Genomic DNA, 23,030 nt, shown 5'->3' with positions numbered 1-23,030 from the left:
AGGATGATTGAACATGCAGAGTAGATGACCCCTATTGATTTTGGGGTCAGTCTATTAAAGGTCAAGGTCACAGTGGCCTGTTCATGTAAAATCATTTTTTGGAAATAACTTGAGAACCACTTGACCTACAATGTTGAATCTTAATAGGATGATTGGACATGCAGAGTAGATGACCTCTATTTATTTTGAGGTCACTTGATCAAAGGTCAAGGTCACAGGAGCCTGAACAGTGACTTGAGAACCACTAGGCCAAGAGTGTTGAAATTTAGCGGGATGACTGGACATGCCAAGTAGATGATCCCTATTGCAGCCAACCATCAGTGTCTCTTCGACTTTCGCTCCTGACCCCTATTGACTTCTTGCCTATAGGACTTTGCATTGGGGGAGACATGCGCTTTTTTACAAAAGCATTTTCTAGTTCAAATTGTACTGATTGTCAAAACACATGGCCACCAGGGGGCATAGTCACTTTTCCCAGTATGTATATAGTGGAAATTTAAAAAATCTTCTTGTGTGAAACTGCTTACCCAATTTTAGAATAATTTTACGCAAATGGTCCTTGTGTGACCCTCTACCAAGATTGTACAAATTATTCCTATTTGTCAAAAAACATGGCCGCAAGAGGGCATGGTCACTTTTCCTTATATGTATATAATGGAAACTTTAAATATATTCTTGTGTTAAACTGTTAGCCTGATTTTAAAAATAATTTCACACAAATTGTCTTTTTGTGACCGTCTACAAATATTGTTCAAGTTTTTCTGATTCGTCAAAAAACATGGCCACCGGAAGACGTGGTCACTTTTCATCAACAATTTCTTTAAACAACATCTCCAAAATCACTGAATGGATTTTGATGAAACTTTACACAATTGATCTCTGGGTAGCCCTCTTTCAAAATTGTTTAAATGGTTCTGGTTCATTGAACATACAGGTCTTTTTGGTGAAAAATAGGTTTCCAACTATCAGACTTTAAAAATCCTTTTCTCTAGAGCTTTGATATTTGGCTTGTGATATAAGGGTTTGACTCTCTACCATACTTGTCCATATTATTGCCCTAAGTTTAAAAAAATGGCCACACCCCTGTGTCTGAAATGTACTTACTATAGGCTTATATATAAGAAACTTTGAAAATCTTCTTCTCTGAATCAATAATAGCTAGAGCCTTGATATTTGACGTGTGATATCAGATTTGTAATGCCTATCGTAATTGTTCAAATTATTGCCCGAGGTTCAAAAATGTGTGTGACATGTATATAATATAGGCTAACAAAAACCTAACTCTGTACTTATACAAACACACTTGAAGCCTTGTACACAGATGAGTGCTTTAGGGTCAATGACCCTCTTGTTTTTATTTTTGCTTTTGATTTAGATTGAGATTTTAACCCATTGCAGGAATGTCAGAAGAAGAAGTGGATGAATTAGAAAGACAAGAGATAGAGGCTGAGGAAGAGGAAGAGAAGAAGAAAAGACGAAATATTCTAGAAGATCTGGAATACAGATTTGAAAAGGTAGACATTTCCTTACATGTGATGTAGGTGGACGGATAGCTCAGTGGTTTGCACACTGGCCTTCCAATCCTGAGGTCAGGGGTTCGATCCCCACAGCTACTTGGAAATTTTCAGAAACGCTTTTCAGTGTTTCCCACCTAACTAGAGGTGTACTGGTCAGGAACCCAGGCAATCCTTGCATGTATCAGTGCTATACACTGGGCACATTAAAGAACCAGGCTGTCTATTCACAACGAGCTAGGCTAAGTTAGCCGGACAAGCCAGTATCTGATTTCTGATCTCCCTGTCGTAGGGGCTTTGTCTCACTCTGTCCCTCTGGTCAGATCGCTCTGTGTCTGTACTAGTAGAGGATGAATTATGCGCCCTGTGTGGCTGCATTTGAACTATGTAAAGCGCCTTTGAACGTGAAATTGATCATGAAAAGGGCGCTATATAAATCTGGTATAATAATAATAATGTACATAGTATCTGTAAAGAGTTACCATTACTGTAGCAGGATTTCTTGAAATTCTTCATGTTTCAGACACTGAATATAAAGTATACAAGTTTGAAGCTGTCTTTAATCATTTCAGTTGAATATCAAAAGCAAAATCTCTGTGTAAAAATTTTCACCAGGAAAATTCTAAAAACATTTTTTAGAAATTTTTACAAAAATAGTGTTAGAAAAATGTTGTTTTAACAACATTTCATAAACAAGTGAATTTAAATTATAATTCTGTTTTGACATCCAGAATGGATCAGAAAATACCTCATAAAATGAATTTTTGATGATATATTAAAAAAACAGGCAACAGATTTCAAAACAGTTTCTATTACCACCTTTTGAGTTGTAAAGAAATATTAACACTTGCATAGTATATTAAACAGAAAATGATGAAAAAAAACTACAAATGTATAACAATAATGATAATCAGAGTTTAATTAGAAGTCATGTCATTATCACTCAATCCTAATACAGTAGAAGCTTGATATCTCAAACTCGCTTATCTCAAAATTCTGGCTATCTTGAAGACATTTTCCCATCCCGAAAACACATGCATAAAATATCATCTTGATCCCTTGGAATTCGAGGTACAGAGTTTCAACTGTACATTAATCAAACTTTAATAAGTGAGACAGAGAAGGCTTACGTGTATGACATGTGAATATTATACAGGAAAAGGAAGAACTTCTACGCAGACTGGGTGAGGCAGATAATGAGTTTGACCGAGAACGAGAGAGACAGGCAAATCTAGCACGCCTCAAGAGGGATCAAAGACTGGCAGAGAAAGAAGGAAACTTTGATGGAGCTGCTCTCATTCTTGGGCTTGCGGAGAAGAGAGATAGGGAGTAAGACTGTTTAACACTTTTTGTTTTGATACAAGAAAAATTGCCTACTTTGCAAAATTTATTATAACTCAGCAGATTTATGTATAAGTATACATAGCTGTTATGTTTCTTGCAAAAATAAATGCACATATTTGGTTTGCTGTAATTTTTCTGCTGTTGCTGAAGATTTCATATGCCTGGAATGTCTTTTCTTAATTGTTCCATAAATAATGTGATCAGTCATGAATATTGTAATATTAGTTTGTTTTCAAGGCACGGTTTTGAGAAAAAATGTTTTTGAAAAGCACTTGAATTTTGTCTCAGATGTTCTGTATGAACCATGACAATATAACAACAGAGTCACTCTCCAGTCCTTTGTGCAGGTGTTACCATTCTGTTTACAAATCTAGAAGTAACAACTTATTCCCATTCTCTGTGACAATGGATCCAAAGACAGTATGATATGCCACAAAAATCATTTTACTATCTCTGTTTCATGTTAAAAGGTTGCAAGTTGTTTGCAAGGAATAGAATGTTAGGGAAACTGACAGTGAACCAGACTACAGAGCTTTGAACCAGACTTACAAATCTGTGACAGTGAACCAGACTAACAAAACTTTGAACCAGACTTACAAATCTATGACAGTGAACCAGACAACAAAACTTTGAACCAGACTTACAAATCTATGACAGTGAACCAGACTACAAAACTTTGACCCAGACTTACAAATCTATAACAGTGAACCAGACAACAAAACTTTGAACCTGACTTACAAATCTATGACAGTGAACCAGACTACAAAACTTTGAACCAGACTTACAAATCTATGACAGTGAACCAGACAACAAAACTTTGAACCAGACTTACAAATCTATGACAGTGAACCAGACTTACAAATGAACCAGACTTACAAGTCATTGACAGTGAACCAGACTAATAAAATTAACTCAGAATACAGGCACAAATGTTTCCCAAGTTTATTAACCCTTGCCTGATCCTTTATTCAGCAAGCAATGGGAAGGGCATCTGACACCATAATTTAAGTTAAGTCCATGTCACTATACAATTTTAGTGCTCGTCTTGCAAAGGAGGAAGAGAGACTGAGACAAGAGAAGCTTGCACGTGAAAGGTTAGAGGCAGCAAGAAATCGTAAGAAGGAAGGTAAGGAGGAGGAAGAGGACACTGATATAGGTCCTGTTGATACAGAGGATCCCGCCTCACTACAGGAAGCTATTGCACATGATATGGATAGGAGACATAGACAGGAGCGCAGCATCTTTATGAAGGTAGATAATTAAAGATATGTAATCATTATTTTATCCATCCATTTTCTGTGTTAATGCTAGGAATTGTTTGGAAATTACACAGTCAAACCTGTGTTGAAAGATCTTGCTTTGGGTGTTATTTATTTATAAGTGGTATCTGTTTTTGTTAGTTGACGTCAGTCCAAATTTGTGTTATGCATGTCTCATAAATAGTTTGACCCAGAGTCATCTAACGCCTCACAGGATTGTCACGCAGCATGTGAAGTTGTGCGCCTGGTGTTTTAATTTGGATTTTTAAACAGCCAGACTAGAGTTAAGGCCCATTACTTAGTCAAAAATATGTCCATCTGTCTTTCTGAATTTGTGTCATGCATAAAAGTTTTCAACCCAGTCATCAGACCTCACAGGATTGTCACTCTGCATGTGAAGATATGCCTCTGCATGTGAAGATATGCACTTGGATTTCACCAGAGTTATGGCCCTTTACATGGTCAAAAATATGTATAAAAAGGGCCTGAAAATTTGTGTTGCATGCATCTCAGAAAGTGTTTGATCTAGGATTATGCAACATTATAAGACTATTATTATGCCTCCCTTCGAAGAAGGAATATATTGTTCTGCAGATGTCAGTCGGTTTGTTGGTCGGTAGATATGTAGACCAATCGATTTCCGGATGATAATGCAAGAATGCTTGGGTCTAGAATCATGAAAGTTAATAGGAAGGTTGGTCATGACAAGCAGATGACCCCTATTGATTTTGAGGTCAGTAGGTCAAAGGTCAAGGTCACAGTTACCCGGAACAATTAAACCATTTCCGGACAATAACTTGATAACGCTTGGGCCTAGGTAACAGTGACAGTCAGGATTATGCAATATTATAGGACTATTATTATGTCCCCCTTCGAAGGAGGGGTATATTGTTTTGCAGATGTCGGTCGGTCAGTATGTAGACCAATCGGTTTCAGGATGATAACTCAAGAACGCTTGGGCCTAGGATCATGAAAGTTGATAGGGATGTTGGTCATGACCCACAGATGATCCCTATTGATTTTGAGATCAGTATGTCAAAGGTCAAGGTCACAGTGACCCGGAACATTTAAACCATTTCCAGACAATAACTTGCGAACACTTGGGCCCAGGATCAGGAAACTTGATAGGGAGGTTGACCATGACCAGCAAATGACCCCTATTGATTTTAAGGCCAAAGGTCAAGGTCACATTGACCCGGAACAGTTAAACCGTTTCCGGACAATAACTTGAGAATGCTTGGGGCTAGGATCATGAAACTTAATAGGGAGGTTGATCATGACCAGCAGATGACCCCTAATGATTTTGAGGTCAGTAGGTCAAAGTTCAAGGTCACATTGACACAGAACAGTAAAACATTTTTACCAAGTAACTAGAGAATGTTTTGTTTAAGATCATATTTGATACAGATGTCACTTATGACTGGTAATTGACCCATAATTATTGATATGAGGTCAGTATGTCAAATGTCCAGTGCACAGTGACCAAATGATTTTTGTTCCATGTGCAGTTACTGAATGCATCAAGGGGGGCATTTCATGTTCTATGAGCTCTTGTTTAGATTGTGAAGTTGTGCTCCTGAAGTTTTGTTTAAGGTTTCAATCAGCCAGACCATGGTTATGGCCATTGAAAAAAAAAATCCTAAAAGGGCATAAAAGTTTGTGTTTCCTGTATCGTAAAATGTATTTGACCTAGGGTCATGAAACATAATAGGAATATTATTCAGCATGTGAAGTTGTGCACCTGAGATTTTTTTGAGATTTCACTCACCCAGATGAGTGTTATGGCCCTTATATGGGCATACAAGTTTTTCATGTATCTCAAAAAGTAATAGAGTTATAAAACATTATAGAACAGTTATGTAGCATGTTAAGTTGTGCACCTAGTGTTCTTTTTGGGATTTCACTCAGCCAAACCAGAGTTATTGCCCTTGACTTGGTGATAAATACATATAAAGTGCTTAAAAGTTTCTGTTGCATTAATCTTACAAATATTTAACCTAGTCATGAAACTACATACACTGACAGGAAGTGGGGGCACCAGTGTCTGATAGAAACACATCTAGTGTTTTTTAGACTTAGATGCCTTATCATAGCACAGCTCAAAAGATTTTATGATCATATGCAACATTTAGGGGATCTCCAGTTAGCTTTTCTTGATTTCCTTTTATTAGGTTTTCTCCCTATTGTAAACATTGTCTACCAGTGCCATAGCTGTAAATCAGTTAAGTGATGGAAGAAAACCTGCTTTGAAGTATTTTAGATCTAGCAATATGACAGACTTGCATAAATTATATACCTGTATGGTATATACATATATATAATTAATGACAACTGGTTTACTTTCAGTTGATGGAGGAGAGTGTAGACAGCAAGCAGAGAACAGTTGCCAAGGAGATGAGCGATGATGAACGAGGGGACAGGATATTTGAAATTAATGAACTGTACAAAAATTGGAAAAATTCAGATGACAAGGATCTCAAAGAACAGATGGAGCTTTTGAAGGTAAATTTAATTACAAAAGCAGATTCCGGTATCCTTGTATGAGAAATAAATCCTCAGTATACCATCAAGATATTTGTTTTGCTGACCAGAACTACAGTTTGATTGAATGTTACCATATCTGTATTATTTATCAATTTATTTGTGGTCCAAATCCTGTGAATTTTTATCTAAAGATGGAATCTGTCATTCCTAAAAGCAGCAGCATTTAAATACTGCAACTTTATTTGGAATTTATTGTCAACCAAAGTTACGAGAAATATTTAAATGTTTCAGGATGCAATCAGTGTGATGTTAGAGATAATACGATGTGAATCTGAAGCAAAAGGTCAGATTGTTACAGATGACGACCTTCAGGTTAAATTGTTAGCTGACCTTCAGGAGCAGCAGAGACATGAAGCCCAAAGATTGTTGAATGACCTTCAAGATAAGGTGCTTGATCTTTAACCTTTTCTTTAATCTCTTATAGTCCTGGGTACCTTTGTCTCTAAATTTATATGGTGAAACTTACTCTAGGTAAAGAATGCTGTTGATGAATCAGTTCCTGTTAAACAAAATAGAAAAAAGTTTTTCTTAGTCTCAAAAGGCAGTTGAAGGAATTGTTATATTTTTGTTTCCAAGCCCTGTGTTCAGAGTGTTGTTAAAAAGCTCAGTACTTTCTTCATGCTGGCCTGGCTAGCACAGTGTACAATGAATCACATTCAAGAGTTTGTTGGTTTGATCCATGGATGAGATTGTGTACTTTGTGATAAGAAGACAGCATCTCTGATTTCATTTATCCTCCAGCTCTGATGCATGTAGAGATCTTGTCAGTTACTCGTGGAAAACAATTAGTACTGTTATGAAGTCTAGGTTATGTGATCATCATTACATAATCAATGTTAAACCAGTATCAAATAACAAACTTTTTTTTGACAGGATCTGAAAGGTTTACAGCAACTTCATAGGGCTGTAACTATGCTGAACAAAGACAGTTCCTGTGACAACATTGCTGCTGTGTTGCTAGGAGACAGGTCAAGGTCAGAAGATGAAAGTGAAGAGGAAGAGGAATCAGGGGAGACAACTGATGCAAGTGTAGTTAAAGCTCTTGAGGAGAAATACGATGCTATGAAGGACAAATTGCTTATGGAGGTAATGTATATAAATGATGCATTTAAACAAACTGGGGGCCTCCATGGCCGAGTGGTTAAGGTCGCTGACTTCGAATCACCTGCCCCTCACCGATGCTGGTTCAGGCCTCACTCAGGGCATTGAATTCTTCATGTGGAGAAGCCATCCAGCTGGCTTATTGAAGGTCAGTGGTTCTACTCAGGTGCCTGCCTGTGATGAAATAATGTGCATAGGGGCACCTGGGGTCTTCCTCCACCATCAAAGCTGGAAAGATGCCATATGACCTATAATTGTGTCGACTCGATATTAAACCCAACAAGAAAAATAAAGCAAAATAAACAAAAGCAGTTTTGCAAGTACTAAAGTACTAAAATGTACTTTAACCTTGGCTCTAACTGATGTTTCAAGAAGGAACAAAATATGTTTTAAAGTTAGTTCTAGTCCTCACATTCTCCACTCAAGACTTAAAAATAACTTTATGATGATAAAACATTTCTACAATTTCAGGCATTGATAAAGGAACATGGGGAAGCAGAATGGAACAGAATGTCAGAGAAACAGAGACAGAAAAAATTGATTGACTTGAAACTGAAGGAAAGACAGCTTCGGCGAGAAGGCAAGATGGATGAAATTGCTAATATCATTGGAAGCCATCTTGAAAATGAAAAATGTGAGTTGTTGTTATTTTGAAACAGAGAACATATTTAAAGGAAGATAGAATTTTTAATGCCATTTTTAATAAAATATAAGCTTTGTAGGCAAGAGCAAAAAGCAATAAAGGCAACATTTTTGTACCATTTCCGACATTGACTGGGTATGTCTTTTTCAATAAAATGATTATTCAGTGTGATTGAGACTGATCAATGAATGTTAGTTTCACCTCCTGTCCACAAATGGCGACAAAATTTGTTTTCCCAGTCTCTGAAATTAGCACCATGTTGTTTTTTTTTTACTTTACTTCTGCTCCAGAATGGTTTCAGCCAAACTAAATTTCTGCACAGACTTCTTTCAGAAAAGAAAGTCTGTTTGCCTTTTTTATCTCGACTATTCAAAGAATATGGAGAGCTATACTATTCACCCTGGCGTCGGCATTGGTTGGAAGTTTTTTATAATGTCAAATATTTTGAACACTATCAAAGATATTCAACTGAGACTTGGAACACTTGCATATAGTGACAGTGTGCACGTGTTTGACAAGGGACATTACTCTGTAAGCAATATTTTCAGAGTTATGCTCCTTTTTAACTTAAAAATTTTGGTTAAAGTTTTTGATAATGTCAAATATCTTGAACACTATCAAAGATATTCAACTGAGACTTGGAATACTTGCATATAGTGACAGTGTGCACATGTGTGACAAGGGAAGTTAGTCTGTCAGCAATATTTTCAAAGTTATGCCCCTTTTTATACGCCCGTTTGAAAAACGGGACGTATTATGGGAACGCCCCTGGCGGGCGGGCGGGCGGGCGGGCGGCGTCCACAGACCTTGTCCGGAGCATATCTTCTACATGCATGAAGGGATTTTGATGAAACTTGGCACAGTTGTTCACCATCATGAGACGGAGTGTCATGCGCAAGAACCAGGTCCCTAGGTCTAAGGTCAAGGTCACACTTGGAGGTCAAAGGTCAAATTCAAGAATGACTTTGTCCGGAGCATATCTTCTTCATGCATAGAGGGATTTTGATTAAAGTTGGCACAATTGTTCATCATCATGAGAAGGAGTGTCATGCGCAAGAACCAGGTCCCTAGGTCTAAGGTCAAGGTCACACTTAGAGGTCAAAGGATACAAGAATGAAAACTTTGTCCGGAGCATTTCTTCTTCGTGCATAGAGGGATTTTGATATAACTTGGCACAAATGTTCACCACCATGAGGCGAGTGTCATGCGCAAGAACCAGGTCTCTAGGTCTAAGGTCAAGGTCACACTTAGAGGTCAAAGGATACAAGAATGAAAACTTTGTCCGGAGCATTTCTTCTTCATGCATAGAGGGATTTTGATATAACTTGGCACAAATGTTCACCACCATGAGGCGGAGTGTCATGCGCAAGAACCAGGTCTCTAGGTCTAAGGTCAAGGTCACACTTAGAGGTCAAAGGATACAAGAATGAAAACCTTGTCCGGAGCATTTCTTCTTCATGCATAGAGGGATTTTGATATAACTTGGCACAAATGTTCACCACCACAAGACGTAGTGTCATGCGCAAGAACCAGGTCCCTAGGTCTAAGGTCAAGGTCACACTTAGAGGCCAAAGGTCAGATACAAGAATGACTTTGTCCGAAGCATTTCTTCTTCATGCATAGAGGGATTTTGATGTAACTTGACACAACTATACACCATCATGAGACGAAGTGTCATGCGCAGTTCCCTTCTTTAGAATTACTTCCCTTTGTTGTTACTATAAATAGCTTATATTGTAACTTTTTCATTACTAGTCGTAGGGAAAAATTGAGACCACTTTTCTGTAGTACAACATGCATGCTACATCCAATTTTGAGGTGTATTTTGACCAGTCTCTACCTGGTAAAGATTTTTGTGTGGACTTACAATTTTTTTTTTGATTTTTTTTTTTTTTTTTTTTTTTTTTTTTTTAAGATTAACTTCCCTTAGTTGTTACTATAAATAACTTATATTGTAACTTTTTTATAATTGACCGTAGGGAAAAACCAAGACCACTTTTCTGTGGTACAACATAGATGTTACTTTCCAATTTTAGGTGTATTTTAAGTCATCTCTACCTGGTAAGGAGTTTTTTTGTGGACTTAGAAAAACAAAACACTTAGTTATTACTAAACAACTACAAAATTAAAATTCCATTTGCAAATACAGGTGCTAGAGTAAAGAAATTTGCTGTGACGGGCGTATATTGTGACATTCTTGCACTCTTGTTAACTTTGAAATTTGATTAAAATTATTCAAAATGATAACTATCTTTGCAATGCATTGATACATTGGATTCAAACTTCACACATCTTTAGGGTCAGTAAATATAGTCACAGGTCCAGGTCCTAGAAGTCTTAACTTGTATTTTAACAAAATTATGTGCCTTTTTATACTCAGAAAACTCATGTGTTACTACAGGGTACAATTTTCTGCCTTTGTATGTACTTGGGGGCTATTGTATTGAAACTTCACACATGTCTTGGGGTCATTGCATATGGTTACTGGGCCAAGTTCAATAACTCTGAATTATATTTTAACAGAATTATACCCATTTGTCTACTTGTTTTGCATGCAGCTTAAAATCTTTCTCAGTACTAGGACTATTGGGTTGAGACTACTAAGCTATGTTAAGGGTCAGTGTATAAGGTCACATATCTTGGACTTGTATTTCAACAGAACTACTGGGTATGCCCCTTTTGTACTTAGTGTGTAAATACATACAAATTTCTGCCATTGTAAGTACTGGTAAATTACAGCAGGTTTTATAATTTTGACCCTTACTGTGACATAGTCGTAACAGTACTATTATAAAATCCATTTTATTGACAAGCCTTTGAATAGTGGAGACAGCACTTGTTTTTGTTGAAAATTGCTGGTTCTTGCCACTGCAGCTAAGTAATGCAGATTATACATTTGTTCTTATTTTTATCATACAGTGTTGGATGACTTCCTTGTGGAAAATGAGCAGCAACAGAGAGAGAGACTTGAAGCGAGAATGAAAAGACGTAAACAGCTGAAAGCCGAGAGAGAGGCTGAGGGTCTTGCAGCAGACGATGCAACAGTCAATGCGATTGTAGAAGAGGAGGAGGCAGCTGAAATGAGGCAGAAAAGGAGGGTGAGGCAACATTTTGATTCTGTTGAATAAGTTGTTCGCAAAGGTGGATTGTTCCAAGCATTTAACTTGTGGATATATCAAAATAAGTTATGTTGAAATACTCTTCATTTGGAAGGGATAAAATAACTCTTAATGTACATGTGCACTATGACCTGATAAAGATAATCACCAAAACTACAACAAGAGCCAGCAAGGCATGTAAGTTGAAATTAACAGTAATCTAAATATGTACAGTTTTAGAGCTCCCATGATTTTACCTTTTGGTCTACGTTTTCCAGAACATTCTAGAAGATCTGCAGAAGAATTTTGATGATGAGAAAGCAAAGTTACTGAAAACATTATCACACCAGAAGGACAAGTCATCTCGAGAACGTCATCGCCAGATTGAGCTGGCCAAGTTGAAGAGAGATGAGCGTAGAATGAAGAAAGGAGAGAAGTTAAATGAGATTGTGATGATTATACATAGCTCTAAGGAGGAGGAGAGAAGACGTGAAAAGGGGTTTGTTTTTCTGTTTATGAAATCACCTGAAATTTACTTATTTCATGATACTTACAAGTAGACGAAATGTGTTCTGCATTATTATCATATTTTAAGGTATATGTACATGCTCTTAGGTAGAATTATGTGAAAATAAAGAAAACTTTTGAATGACACAGTATGGTGTTTTCGTATGTGAAGTGGCTAAAAAATTGCTTTAGGTCAGCGTAACTTACTATGAATTTTGTTGTTCCGGACAGTCCCCATTTGACACTTACAACTCTTTGAAAATGAAAGAAATGTTCAAGGCATTTTGATGTCATATTAACTTACAGGGAATTATACCATTACTTTAATATCAGAATTCTGTTCTTCTGTACTTCATGACTGAGTACTTGCCGTCAAGCAATTCCAAAATACTGATTCACCCTAAACTGGGGCACAGCCTCTACAAACTTAGCAGACAAGAAAAATGGGAAAAAAATTGATGTAACTCAGAGTAATGAAATATCAGGTCAATAAATAGTTTTCAAATTTTTCAGCAAGAAAGTTTTGGTTTAAAGTCGGTATATAAAGGGAACATGGATATAAGATGTTTTTTACAGATCTCTTCACTTTCAATTTAACCAGTGCTTTTTAGATGTTAATTCCCCTTTTCTAAAACAAAATATTTAGTACATCCTAAAGTAGTCACCAAAATGTTATACTTGCCTTTATTTTTACTTGAATATTTTGTAGGATTACAGCAGAACGTGAAAGACAGAGAAACGTGGCAAAAGAAAGACTGGAAGCCAGAAAACAGAAGAAACAACAGAAACAAACAAAGAAGGAAGATGAAGAGATATCAGCTCTAGAGGATGTTGTCAAAGATTCTGAAGGTAAGCTTAAGTTTTGGTCAGTTTTCATGTATACTGACACACTGGACCTGCAACAGATACTCCGAGCAGTATTATGATAATCGGCTCATTGAGAATACATGTACTAGTAAATAGAGCACAAGGCTGTAAATCCAGAGGCCACAATTGTAATTCTAGGTGAGGTAAAATGATCTCTATGAAGATTTGTCCTCCACCTCTTGTATGTTTGGGGAAGTTGTCAGTTATTTGTGGAAAACAAGTTAGAACTGATACATTTTCTTCATACAAAACAAGATTCTTGTTTTACACCAAATAACATTTAACAGGGAATATTTTATTCCAGTTTGTTTTATTTATTAAAAGAGAGAAATATGTCACTATGTGTTCTAGTTTCGATATATATTCGTGATCTTTGGATAGAAATCTACTGTTCCATACTTAAGTTAATCATTGCCTGAAACAATGCTCAAACGGGCACCTGGTGTCTTCTTCCACATTTAAAAAACTGCAAGTCTTCTTATGCCTAGGAAGTGGGTACACAGTCGTACAATCAATGTTCAGGAAGACACTCTGTTTATACGTTACAAGAAATAAAAAATTTAAATGTGAGACAAAATTTTTCTCTAAAAGTGTGTAGAATATAACAAGCACTATGACAGGACTTTACTAGAAATTTGACAAAAAATCAAACTTTAACCAAGACTTATGTTATTCACAGAAGGAAATTGTGACTTTCAGAGCGGAATATACATGAAGCATTGTTTACTACATTAGAAGACAAACATTATGAGGAGACGGATATGTTGATGGCAATTCTGGAACTAGCAAAGTCTGACAAGAGGGCTGATGGAAAGCCTGATGAGGTAGCTTACAAAACCTTTCCTCAGCAATGTCACAGAGATTTCTGATCTAACATCAGTTGTCTCACACCAGGTTATCAGTGTTTAAGGTCTGAAATGTGGACTTTGACATAAGAATGGCATAAGAATGGCAATTATTCAAAATGCCATGATACAGTTTATAGCAAACTTATACTGATTACATTGAGCTGAACTGTCCATTACAGAGGAATACTCATTTGTGCAAATGTTCATCACTATCTGCGTTAATTCAACAACAACACAGCCAGAGGAAAATTTAGCATGTCTTAATGTCAGACTTAAAACATTGATGAATACAAACCCTGATTACTTTATGCTAAAGTGTCATCCTAGTTTAATTATGTTAGTTACTACTTATTTATGTTAATGTTCACTGTATTGTACAGTGTCACATGGTTTTTCAAAAATATGTCATTTATCTAAACATTTGATGACTTGAACCTTATACATGTATTTTTGTGAAATCTCAGCCTTAATTGTGATTTTTATTTTATCTGCAATATACCGGTAATAATATTGATATATATTATGAAAAGGCTGACATGGTAGAATTTGACACATTTTTCTATTAATTGCTGAAGGTCTTTTATGTTTTGTTTTATTTCACAGGAATTGAAATCACAGTTAACAAAGCTGGAGCAGGAGCATTTGAAATGGAGGAAGAGATCGGTGCAACAAGTGTCAGAGTTAAACGAGGAAAATTTAACAGCCGAGCAGAGTCAGAAACACATGTCTGATGTAGCAAAGAACAGATCTGACCAGCTCAAAATTCTTACTGATGCTTTAGTATATAGATTAGAAGGTATGCCTTTACATAGTGGTGTAAGTATTGCAGCATTTTGTGCAATACTTCATTTATATAAGTATATTTCTTCATATATTACCAGCATAAACATAAATTATCCAGAAATGAGAGTTATAATGATATTTGACATTGTTGTTTATATTGTAATTTTGGGCATGTCAGGTCATTATTTTATTCTTTTTCACTCTGTCAGTGGAGAGACGTCTGCTTCAGCAGCATAGATCTGACCTAAGTTTTGAGGCACAGGAAGAGGAAGTGGAGGTTGCCTTGGTAACTGATCTACAGGAGAAACAAACAGCAGAGGGTAGAGCTTTACAGAGACTGTTAGATGACCAGGTAATTGAAAACTGTATTTATAAACCTGTAAACAATTTATTTATTTTGTTGGGTTTAACGTCGTACCGACACATAGGTCATATGGCGACTTTCCAGCTTTGATGGTGGAGGAAGACCCCAGGTGCCCCTCTGTGCATTATTTCATAAGGAGCGGGCACCTGGGTAGAACCACCGGCCTTCCGTAAGCCATCTGGATGGTAAACAAAGTTTAGGAGGGGGTATACTAGAGTCACCATGTCTGTCTGGCCCATCTGTCCGTCCAAGCTTCTCTAATAATTGTGGATAGGAGGGATCGATTGACTTCATTTTTGGTACACAGGTATACAATCATACAGGACAGATTGAGGATGAATTTGGTTACAATACAGTTATTCCTGCCAGAATTATAGGTACAGCAAAGTGTTCATATTCATTTGATAAATAGCTAGGAAAAATGGTATTTTTCTTGATAGATAGTTTTATGATTATAAGATGCAAGCCAAGTTTCATTCCGGTTACAGTCCATGAGTTATTGCCCATTTTCAACTTAAAATGTGGTAAAATTTCTATTCTAAAGGTCTTGAACAGTTGAATGGATTGAATTATTTTTAAGTATGCAGGTATGCTATCATAAAATTAATGCCATGTTCAATTTTAGTTACAAGCCACCAATTTTAGTGGAATTATGGCCCTTTACTGACATAGAATTTAGCAAAATGTTGATGTCCATTCAATAATGTTTGAAAGGATGAATGGATTTAATCCATTTGTGATACACAGGTGCTGTAAAGACATTAATATTTGTAGGGGACTCATGTTCAAGAATTTCAAGATTGAGTTAAATCCAGGAAATTTAATCCCAATGAAGTAGTAAAATTCCCATTCATTTTAGGTTCAAAGTTTATATACAGTCAAACTTTGTTTGCTTAAACTCGGACAATTTGAATACCCCATCCGCTTGAACTCATCATCAGGTCCCAGCAAAATCCATGAATAATATATATTATTCAATGGCTGGAACAACTGATATGATGAACAAATTTTGCCAGTCCCACCGAGTTTGAGCGAACAAAGTTTGAGTGTACATGTATGTACTTTGCAAGACATCATTCTTCATATCCAGTTAAACTATTCAGACTGCTGTTATGGCAAGTTATGCCAAAATAATATGTATTTAAGGTGGCGGACCAGTAATGACACTTGACAAGTTCTGTGTGATTACATTCTCTTATTACACAATTTAGCAGTCTGGACGTAAATGTAGCCTAATACTTATATAGCTTTTTGTGAAAAATGGAGAATGATGAATTCACATTCGGAGAATACCTAATATTTGCTGATGTCATTATGGGTCCATGAACCTTAGGCCAAAAAAACAACTTTTTATAAATGAATACAGAAATTGAGTTTAAATTATGGCTTTTTCAGATTGAGTTACAGCCCTTTGATTTTTATACAGAAAATCTACATACTTTTTAATTTAGTACTATTCATAATTTTCAGTATATGTTTTATGTAATATGTTAGCAAGGTATAAATGTACAAGTTTACTTTCTGTAAATCTGCACAAATTTACCATGAAGTGCCCAAATTTTTCTTACAAAATTTTCAGAATGATAAAGTTCTGAAAGATGTGCGTAAAGGTCAGCATGTGGCATGTAGAGAGGGTTGGTTTGACAATCTGACACGTACAGTGTTCCACGTGTCACACTCTCTCACTGCGTCAGAAGAAGAAGATGATATAAATGAGAAATACAATAATGCTGTTGCTGAACTGGAGCAAGGTTTGGAGCAGGAGATACAGAATGCTATACAGAAAGGTACAGCATTAATGTGTATTATTTCCTTCTTTGTTACAGAACCATTTGTAAGGGGGTTTTAACCATTAAAGATACCTTTATATGGAAATAATCATAATTGCAATAAATAATGAATCCATAACTTAAACATGATAGTATTAAAGTAACTTAGGGTTATAAATAAAGTGTCCATAGAAGATAAGACTGTAACCCTTTGAGCTGCTGATGATAATTTTCTTTTATTTTCAGCGCAAGAGAAAGGGGAGGAATTTGACATGGAGGCAATCAGAAGAGAAATAATGCGTCAGTTTGACGAACAAAAACAGGTATTTAGTGTATGACAGTGTTTTCCCTACCCTACTGAGGCATGTCACACGCATGAAATGCTTATGCAACATGACCTAATTTTTAAGAAAATATTCCGGCTGCATAGATTTTCATGTTGTAATTTCACTGGGGGAGACATATTATTTTTGCTCTGTCTGTCCATCCGTCCTTCCGTCACACTTCATTTCCAATCAATAACTGGAAAACCATTTGACACAGAACCTTCAATCTTCATAGGGTGGCAGGGCTTATGGAGTAGATGACCCCTATTGTTTATGGAAAACCATTTCCGATCAGTAACTTGAGAACCACTTGACCCAAAATGCTGAAACTTCATAGGATGATTGGTCATGCAGAGTAGATGACCCCTATTGATTTTGGGGGTCACTCTATTAAAGGTTAAGGTCACAGGGGCCAGAACATGGAAAACCATTTCTGGTCAGTACCTTGAGAACCACTTGACCCATAATGTTGAAACTTCATAGGATGATTGGACATGCAGTGTAGATGACCCCTATTGACTTTGGGGTCACTCTATTAAAGGTCATGGAAATCCATTTTCTGTCAATAACTTGAAAACTATTTCACCTAGAACCTTCAATTTTCATAGGGTGATAGGACTTACAGAGTAGATGACCCCTATTGTTTTTATGCCCCCAGCATCTACTGATGCTGGAGGCATATAGTGATTGTCCTGTCTGTCTGTTCGTTCGTTCGTCAGTACGTACGTACGTACGTACGAGGTTAACAAAATGGGACCATTTCGTCTGGCATCAGTACCCCTTACTAGAATGACTTGATATTAATGCAGATGTAACCTGTGACCATTCCTCATCTTCAGACATCACCTGACCTCAGTTTGACCTTGACTTCATTTTGGACTTAGGTTGCTTTATATGGGCCATTTCTTGGTTAACCAAATGGGACTGTTTCGTCTAGCATCAATACCCCTTACAAGAATGAATTGATACTAATACAGGTGTAACCTGTGACCATTCCGCATCTTCAAACATCACCTGACCTCAGTTTGACCTTGACCTCGTTTTGGACTTAGTTGCAAAATCTATCGACAAGGATGCCACTGGGGGCATCAAGTGTTTATTGAACGCAGCTCCTTGTTTGGGTCACTCCATCAAAGGTCAAGGTCACAGGGGCCGTCTGTCCTTCACACTTCATTTTCGATCAATAACTGGAGAACCATTTGACCTACAGCCTTCAAACTTAATAGGGCTTACAGAGAAGATGACCCCTATTATTTTTGTGGTTACAAGATCAAAGGGCAAGGAGGGGCCTGAACATGGAAAACAATTTCTGATCAGTAACTTCAGAACCAATTGACCCAGAATGTTGAAACTTCACAGGATGATTAAACATGTAGAGTAGATGATCCCTATTGCTTTTTGGGATACTTGATCAAAAGTCAAGGTCACAGGGACCAGAACATGGAAAACGGTTTCTGATCAATTACTTGAGAACCATTTGACCCAGAACCTTCAAACTTCATAGGATATTAGGACTTAAAGAGTAGACGACCCTTATTGTTTTTAGGGTCACTTGAGCTAAGGTTAAGGTCACAAGGCCTGAACATAGAAAACTCTTTCCAATCAATAACTTGAGAACCACTTGACCCAGAATATTGAAACTTAATAGGATGATTGGACATGCAGAGTAGATGACCCCTACTGATTTAGGGGTCACTCAATCAGAGGTCAAGGTCAAAGGGGCCTGAACATGGAAAACTGTTTCCAATTCTTATTCATAATTTGAGAACCACTAGGCCCAGAATGTTGAAACTTAGTAGGATGATTGGACATGCCAAGTATAGGAACTTGTACAGTAGTATAAATGTAAAATATATGTTCATAATAAGCATAATTAAGTTTTAAACCAGTGTTGATGGCCTACATCGATACCTGTCTATAGTGATCACTTTAAGTCAGTCCCTTCGATGTCTGCTATAAACAGGATAGACTGTACTTAGCAAACCCAGTTAGCAAAACTCAAAGCTGTCATTGTTTGTGTCGGAACCTGAGGAGCTACAGCTCTTAACGTGATGAGCATTTAAGCAAGCCAGGCATGTAACTATTGACACAGTGGGAATTGATTGGAATGAGGGCAATCATTAAAGTGTCTAAATTTCCTTAGTAAGGTGCGAGTACTGGAATTACAAGAAGCAGACAGAAATTAAACCTAAAATTATTTTTTTAATCAGTGTGAAATAAATATTAAGTTTAAATTAATCAAAACTTAGGTCTTAATGTCTTTTAAATGTTTTATTTGATGATACTAGAATACAAAGTTGAACATTTTGTGTCTTTTTGTCTTAGCCTTGATTTATAGTGTGGAAGTTGTTGATTTCCTGTGTAAAGCTTTGGTAACAAAGTCTGTTTTCTGAAGGATTCACAGACTGTGAGTTTGACATGATACTTTCATTATACAATATATGAACAAAAATAAATATAAAACTTTGCACACAGATTCTTCAGACAAACAACATGATCTTATTTGCCTGTTAAATTTCAGCGATTATTGGCAGAGAAGGAGGCTCAGAAAGCTGCAGTGCTACGCAAACTTGAAGCTCACAGGATGTCACGTGAGCAACATGACTATGAGGATCTGGCAGCAAGGCAACTGCTCAAACAAGCGGAAGATCAGATGAAACAGTTAGAGGCTTCTGTGGCTGAGGAGAAAGGAAAACAATCTAACATGGTAAAAATAAACATGTTGCTGTCTTGGCATGTATACTTAAACTGCTTCTTGCTTCTGGATATTCACTTATTGAGGATAGGACAACTTCTACAACTTGACCCTGTCCATATAAAACATGCACTTGGTGTGTTTGACTTTTATTATTTTCATCCTTTTCATGTGCGCAGTCTTATAAGGTAGAGTACAGGAGGTCATGTCTTATTTTTTTTTTTACTTTTCTATAAAAATTGTGCACTATGTTTGTGATGGGGGTACACAACATACTTGTTGAATCAGCAAGTCATGTCATACAATTTGACATTTATTCTTGTGAAATTAAACCAACAATAGTGGAGTATACATATATGGATAATAATGTGAAATAAGGCAATGCCTCAATTAGGAATCAGTACAGTCCATCATCTTGCCCTGAAATATGCATTTGTATCAATTTAAAGGTAGATTTTGGAATAAAAAACAATACTGCACATATTTCTACTGATGTGCAAGACGTTGCGGTTCGGACAAGTTATGTGGATGCTTAATACGCACAAGAAAAAAACGTATAGTATATCTCATTCAGTATATATCGCATGTTACTGTAGAGGGATTGATCCCGATTTTTATCGCAATAGCATTGATTCCGTATTACATGAGTGTCTTTTCATATGGAATTTATTAAACAAATTGCATAAAAAAAAAAAAATGCGAGGCTGTGCCGAGCATTTTATAATTTTATTCAACAAGTTTAATAAATTCAATGTGGAAAGACCCAAGTGTTATATTCTTTTTATCACATGTAAGCTTTTCCTGTTGAAACATAAAAAAATCTTCTTTCTTTACGTATTACAGACGAAGTCAATTGGAACGTCTCCTATACTTAAAACCCCGTCAACATCAAAGCTTTATTACATTAGTGTATTATCAAATTTATGTAATGGCTTTATTTCACTCCCACGACGTCAGATATGTGATAAATATATTTATTTTGATCTACTGATGTCTTTAGATATGATTTAACTGCATTATGCTAAAAAGTATTCAGAAGGTCATTTATATTTTGCTTTAAATATGCTATTACAAATTTGCAGTTACAACATAAACTGAGAGAAAGACGGGATGCTAGGAAGGAGGCAAAGACAATGAGAGAAGAGTTAGACAGGGAGAGCACTCTGGATATGTATGATGACAGAAGAGCACCCAGTCAGAGGAGCAGCAATGACACTCCATTGGTGAGTGAAACACTTAGCTATATGATTTAAATTGGAAATCTTTTTTTGTAAGATTTGTGTTTCAATTTTTTTCTGAATATCTAAGTAATATTGAAGTATTTTTAGGAATGAGTTTAGAAGTTTAAAGCCATTGAAGTGTAGTGAGGCATTCATTTAAGATAACTGACAATTTTAATAAACTTAAGGTATTTCTTTATACCTATACATTACATTGTACAAATGCAAAAACCTCAATATTCTCCATTTCCTTTCTGTTTTTCAAGTTGGTTAGCATTTTTGTCATTGCCAAATATTATAATTACTACTTGTGTAGTGGAACACCTTTAAACTTTAATCCTAGCAAATTGGAAACTCCTTTAAGTGATAAACTGTGTTTAGGAATAAGAACATTTAGTTGGAAGTAACCCCTCTAAACAAGAATCCTCTCAAGATTGATTTCTCTGATTTTGAGATTGTGTGGTTAAAACGGGTTTCTGATTGTAGAGGTTCTTTTGTACTGCATGTTGTCAGAACTCATTGTTCCTTAAATTTCTCTTATTTATAACCACAAGATGACATATGTAATCACCTTTGTTGTCCACAGCCACCATTTGGTGGAATGCGGCGAGAGAAGACTGTTGTAGATGTGGACATCACGGAGGACCAGAAACAAGCTTTCCTCGCACAGATGACACAGCAACAGAGAAACCTCCAGAACAAAATCTCAGCACAACAGAAGAAACAGGAGGAAATGGTAACAGCATACAAAATCCTTACAAAAATAATATTTACACTAGCTCATTCAGTATATAACTACTTTACCTTGTTAGAGCAGGGTACTTCTGTACATCTTAATGTAAAATCCCCATAAACATAGGAGTCACTCCAAAAACTCCTAAAAGAGATTTTCCATAGACGTGTCTAGTTATTTGGTTAACTAATATATAAAAAAAGGAATTTCAAAAGGAATTTCAGGGACTGTAAGCCAGTCTTAGATATTTTCTTACTGTTTTAAGAGAGGTCTTCATTGATCATTTTACCCATAACCTGGATATCAGAAATCTGATGTTCTCAGGTGTAAGATATGTTTGCTGGATTTTGTTATCAAATAAGATAAAAGTTCCAATGTTATGAAATACCAGTCTCAGAGTATAGCCTTTTCATTGGTCAGTTTCAAGATCGAGCTAAGAACAACCAGTCAGATACTAGTGTTTTAAGACTGGTTTCCAGTTTCAACGCAGGACTTCATGCTGTAAACAAACAAACATATATATATATATATACTTTTTCTGGAAAAAGGCAAACTCAAAGCAAAAAAGATAAATATACTACTGGATATCCTAAGGTATATTTGTGTGTACATGTATAAGGTAAACTAGGAATATTCAAAGAGAAGTTACTTCCCTTTATTATTTTGACAGTTGAGGCGAAGACTGGAAGCCAGGCAAGGGAAACAAAAAGAGGAGGCTGCAGAGGTGCTCAGTCTGGGGCATAGACAGAAAACCATTCTGATGAAATCACAGCAGGTATGAATATAGAATAAACAGTGTTGTTAAGTCTTGGGCGTAGACAGAAAACCATTACAATATAGAACAGTTTGAGTCTGTTCAGGACATTAATATTTTAAATTGTAAATTGAACTTGATATTGGAATTAGTCTCTGTTATAATTCATTTTGCAATAGATATTGTAGTAATAAAGATTAGAGCAACATATACCAGTCCCATATCATGCTCATAATTTAAAAGGTTTCACAGTATAGTGTTAGAAATTTGTGGTTTGATAAGCAAATTCTGCAGTAAAACGACAGATTGCTTAAAGTCAGAAGAGAATGAGCAAAATAATGTAGTTACCCAGGGTTAGCAACCGTCCAAACATAGAAAATATAAGAAATACTGGTGGGGGCCACAAGTCTGATAGAGTCTGAGTGCTTGAGCGAGTGCTGTTTCACTTTAGATCATTTTGGTGCATTGATTTTAAGATTGCTCCAAAGAAATGTTTGAATTGTATTCAGCAAGGATGTTGAAAGTTTGCTGGATTTTTTTGTGTAAATGTTTCATTATTGCAATTTAAAGAATCACCCTTGTATTTGGGGCATAGGCTCAGTAAATGTTTCATTTCTGACACTACCATTTCACTAGTGCCACATCAGTTTAGAAAGTTGCT

General features: G+C 36.3%; 1 protein-coding gene across 2 annotated transcripts in view; it reads left to right on the top strand.

Moving 5' to 3' along the window:
* The window catches only part of LOC123530466 (trichohyalin-like), a 149,832-nt gene that overhangs the window by 87,549 nt on the left and 39,253 nt on the right, over positions 1-23,030 (top strand). For both annotated transcript variants that reach the window (XM_053521380.1, XM_053521379.1), the window contains exons 31-49: positions 1,399-1,514; positions 2,671-2,843; positions 3,896-4,109; positions 6,464-6,619; positions 6,893-7,048; positions 7,535-7,747; positions 8,234-8,396; positions 11,325-11,503; positions 11,782-12,002; positions 12,720-12,859; positions 13,577-13,701; positions 14,329-14,521; positions 14,718-14,860; positions 16,452-16,659; positions 16,888-16,964; positions 19,489-19,674; positions 20,745-20,885; positions 21,469-21,618; positions 22,286-22,390. In XM_053521380.1, the coding sequence (XP_053377355.1) occupies positions 1,399-1,514; positions 2,671-2,843; positions 3,896-4,109; positions 6,464-6,619; positions 6,893-7,048; positions 7,535-7,747; positions 8,234-8,396; positions 11,325-11,503; positions 11,782-12,002; positions 12,720-12,859; positions 13,577-13,701; positions 14,329-14,521; positions 14,718-14,860; positions 16,452-16,659; positions 16,888-16,964; positions 19,489-19,674; positions 20,745-20,885; positions 21,469-21,618; positions 22,286-22,390 (3,059 nt within the window). The remainder of the gene's footprint in view (positions 1-1,398; positions 1,515-2,670; positions 2,844-3,895; positions 4,110-6,463; positions 6,620-6,892; positions 7,049-7,534; positions 7,748-8,233; positions 8,397-11,324; positions 11,504-11,781; positions 12,003-12,719; positions 12,860-13,576; positions 13,702-14,328; positions 14,522-14,717; positions 14,861-16,451; positions 16,660-16,887; positions 16,965-19,488; positions 19,675-20,744; positions 20,886-21,468; positions 21,619-22,285; positions 22,391-23,030) is intronic.

The sequence above is a fragment of the Mercenaria mercenaria genome, chromosome 13, assembly GCF_021730395.1.
Source record: "Mercenaria mercenaria strain notata chromosome 13, MADL_Memer_1, whole genome shotgun sequence".
In the NCBI taxonomy this organism is placed as follows: domain Eukaryota; kingdom Metazoa; phylum Mollusca; class Bivalvia; order Venerida; family Veneridae; genus Mercenaria; species Mercenaria mercenaria.
This window is presented reverse-complemented; position numbering and strand designations above follow the sequence as displayed.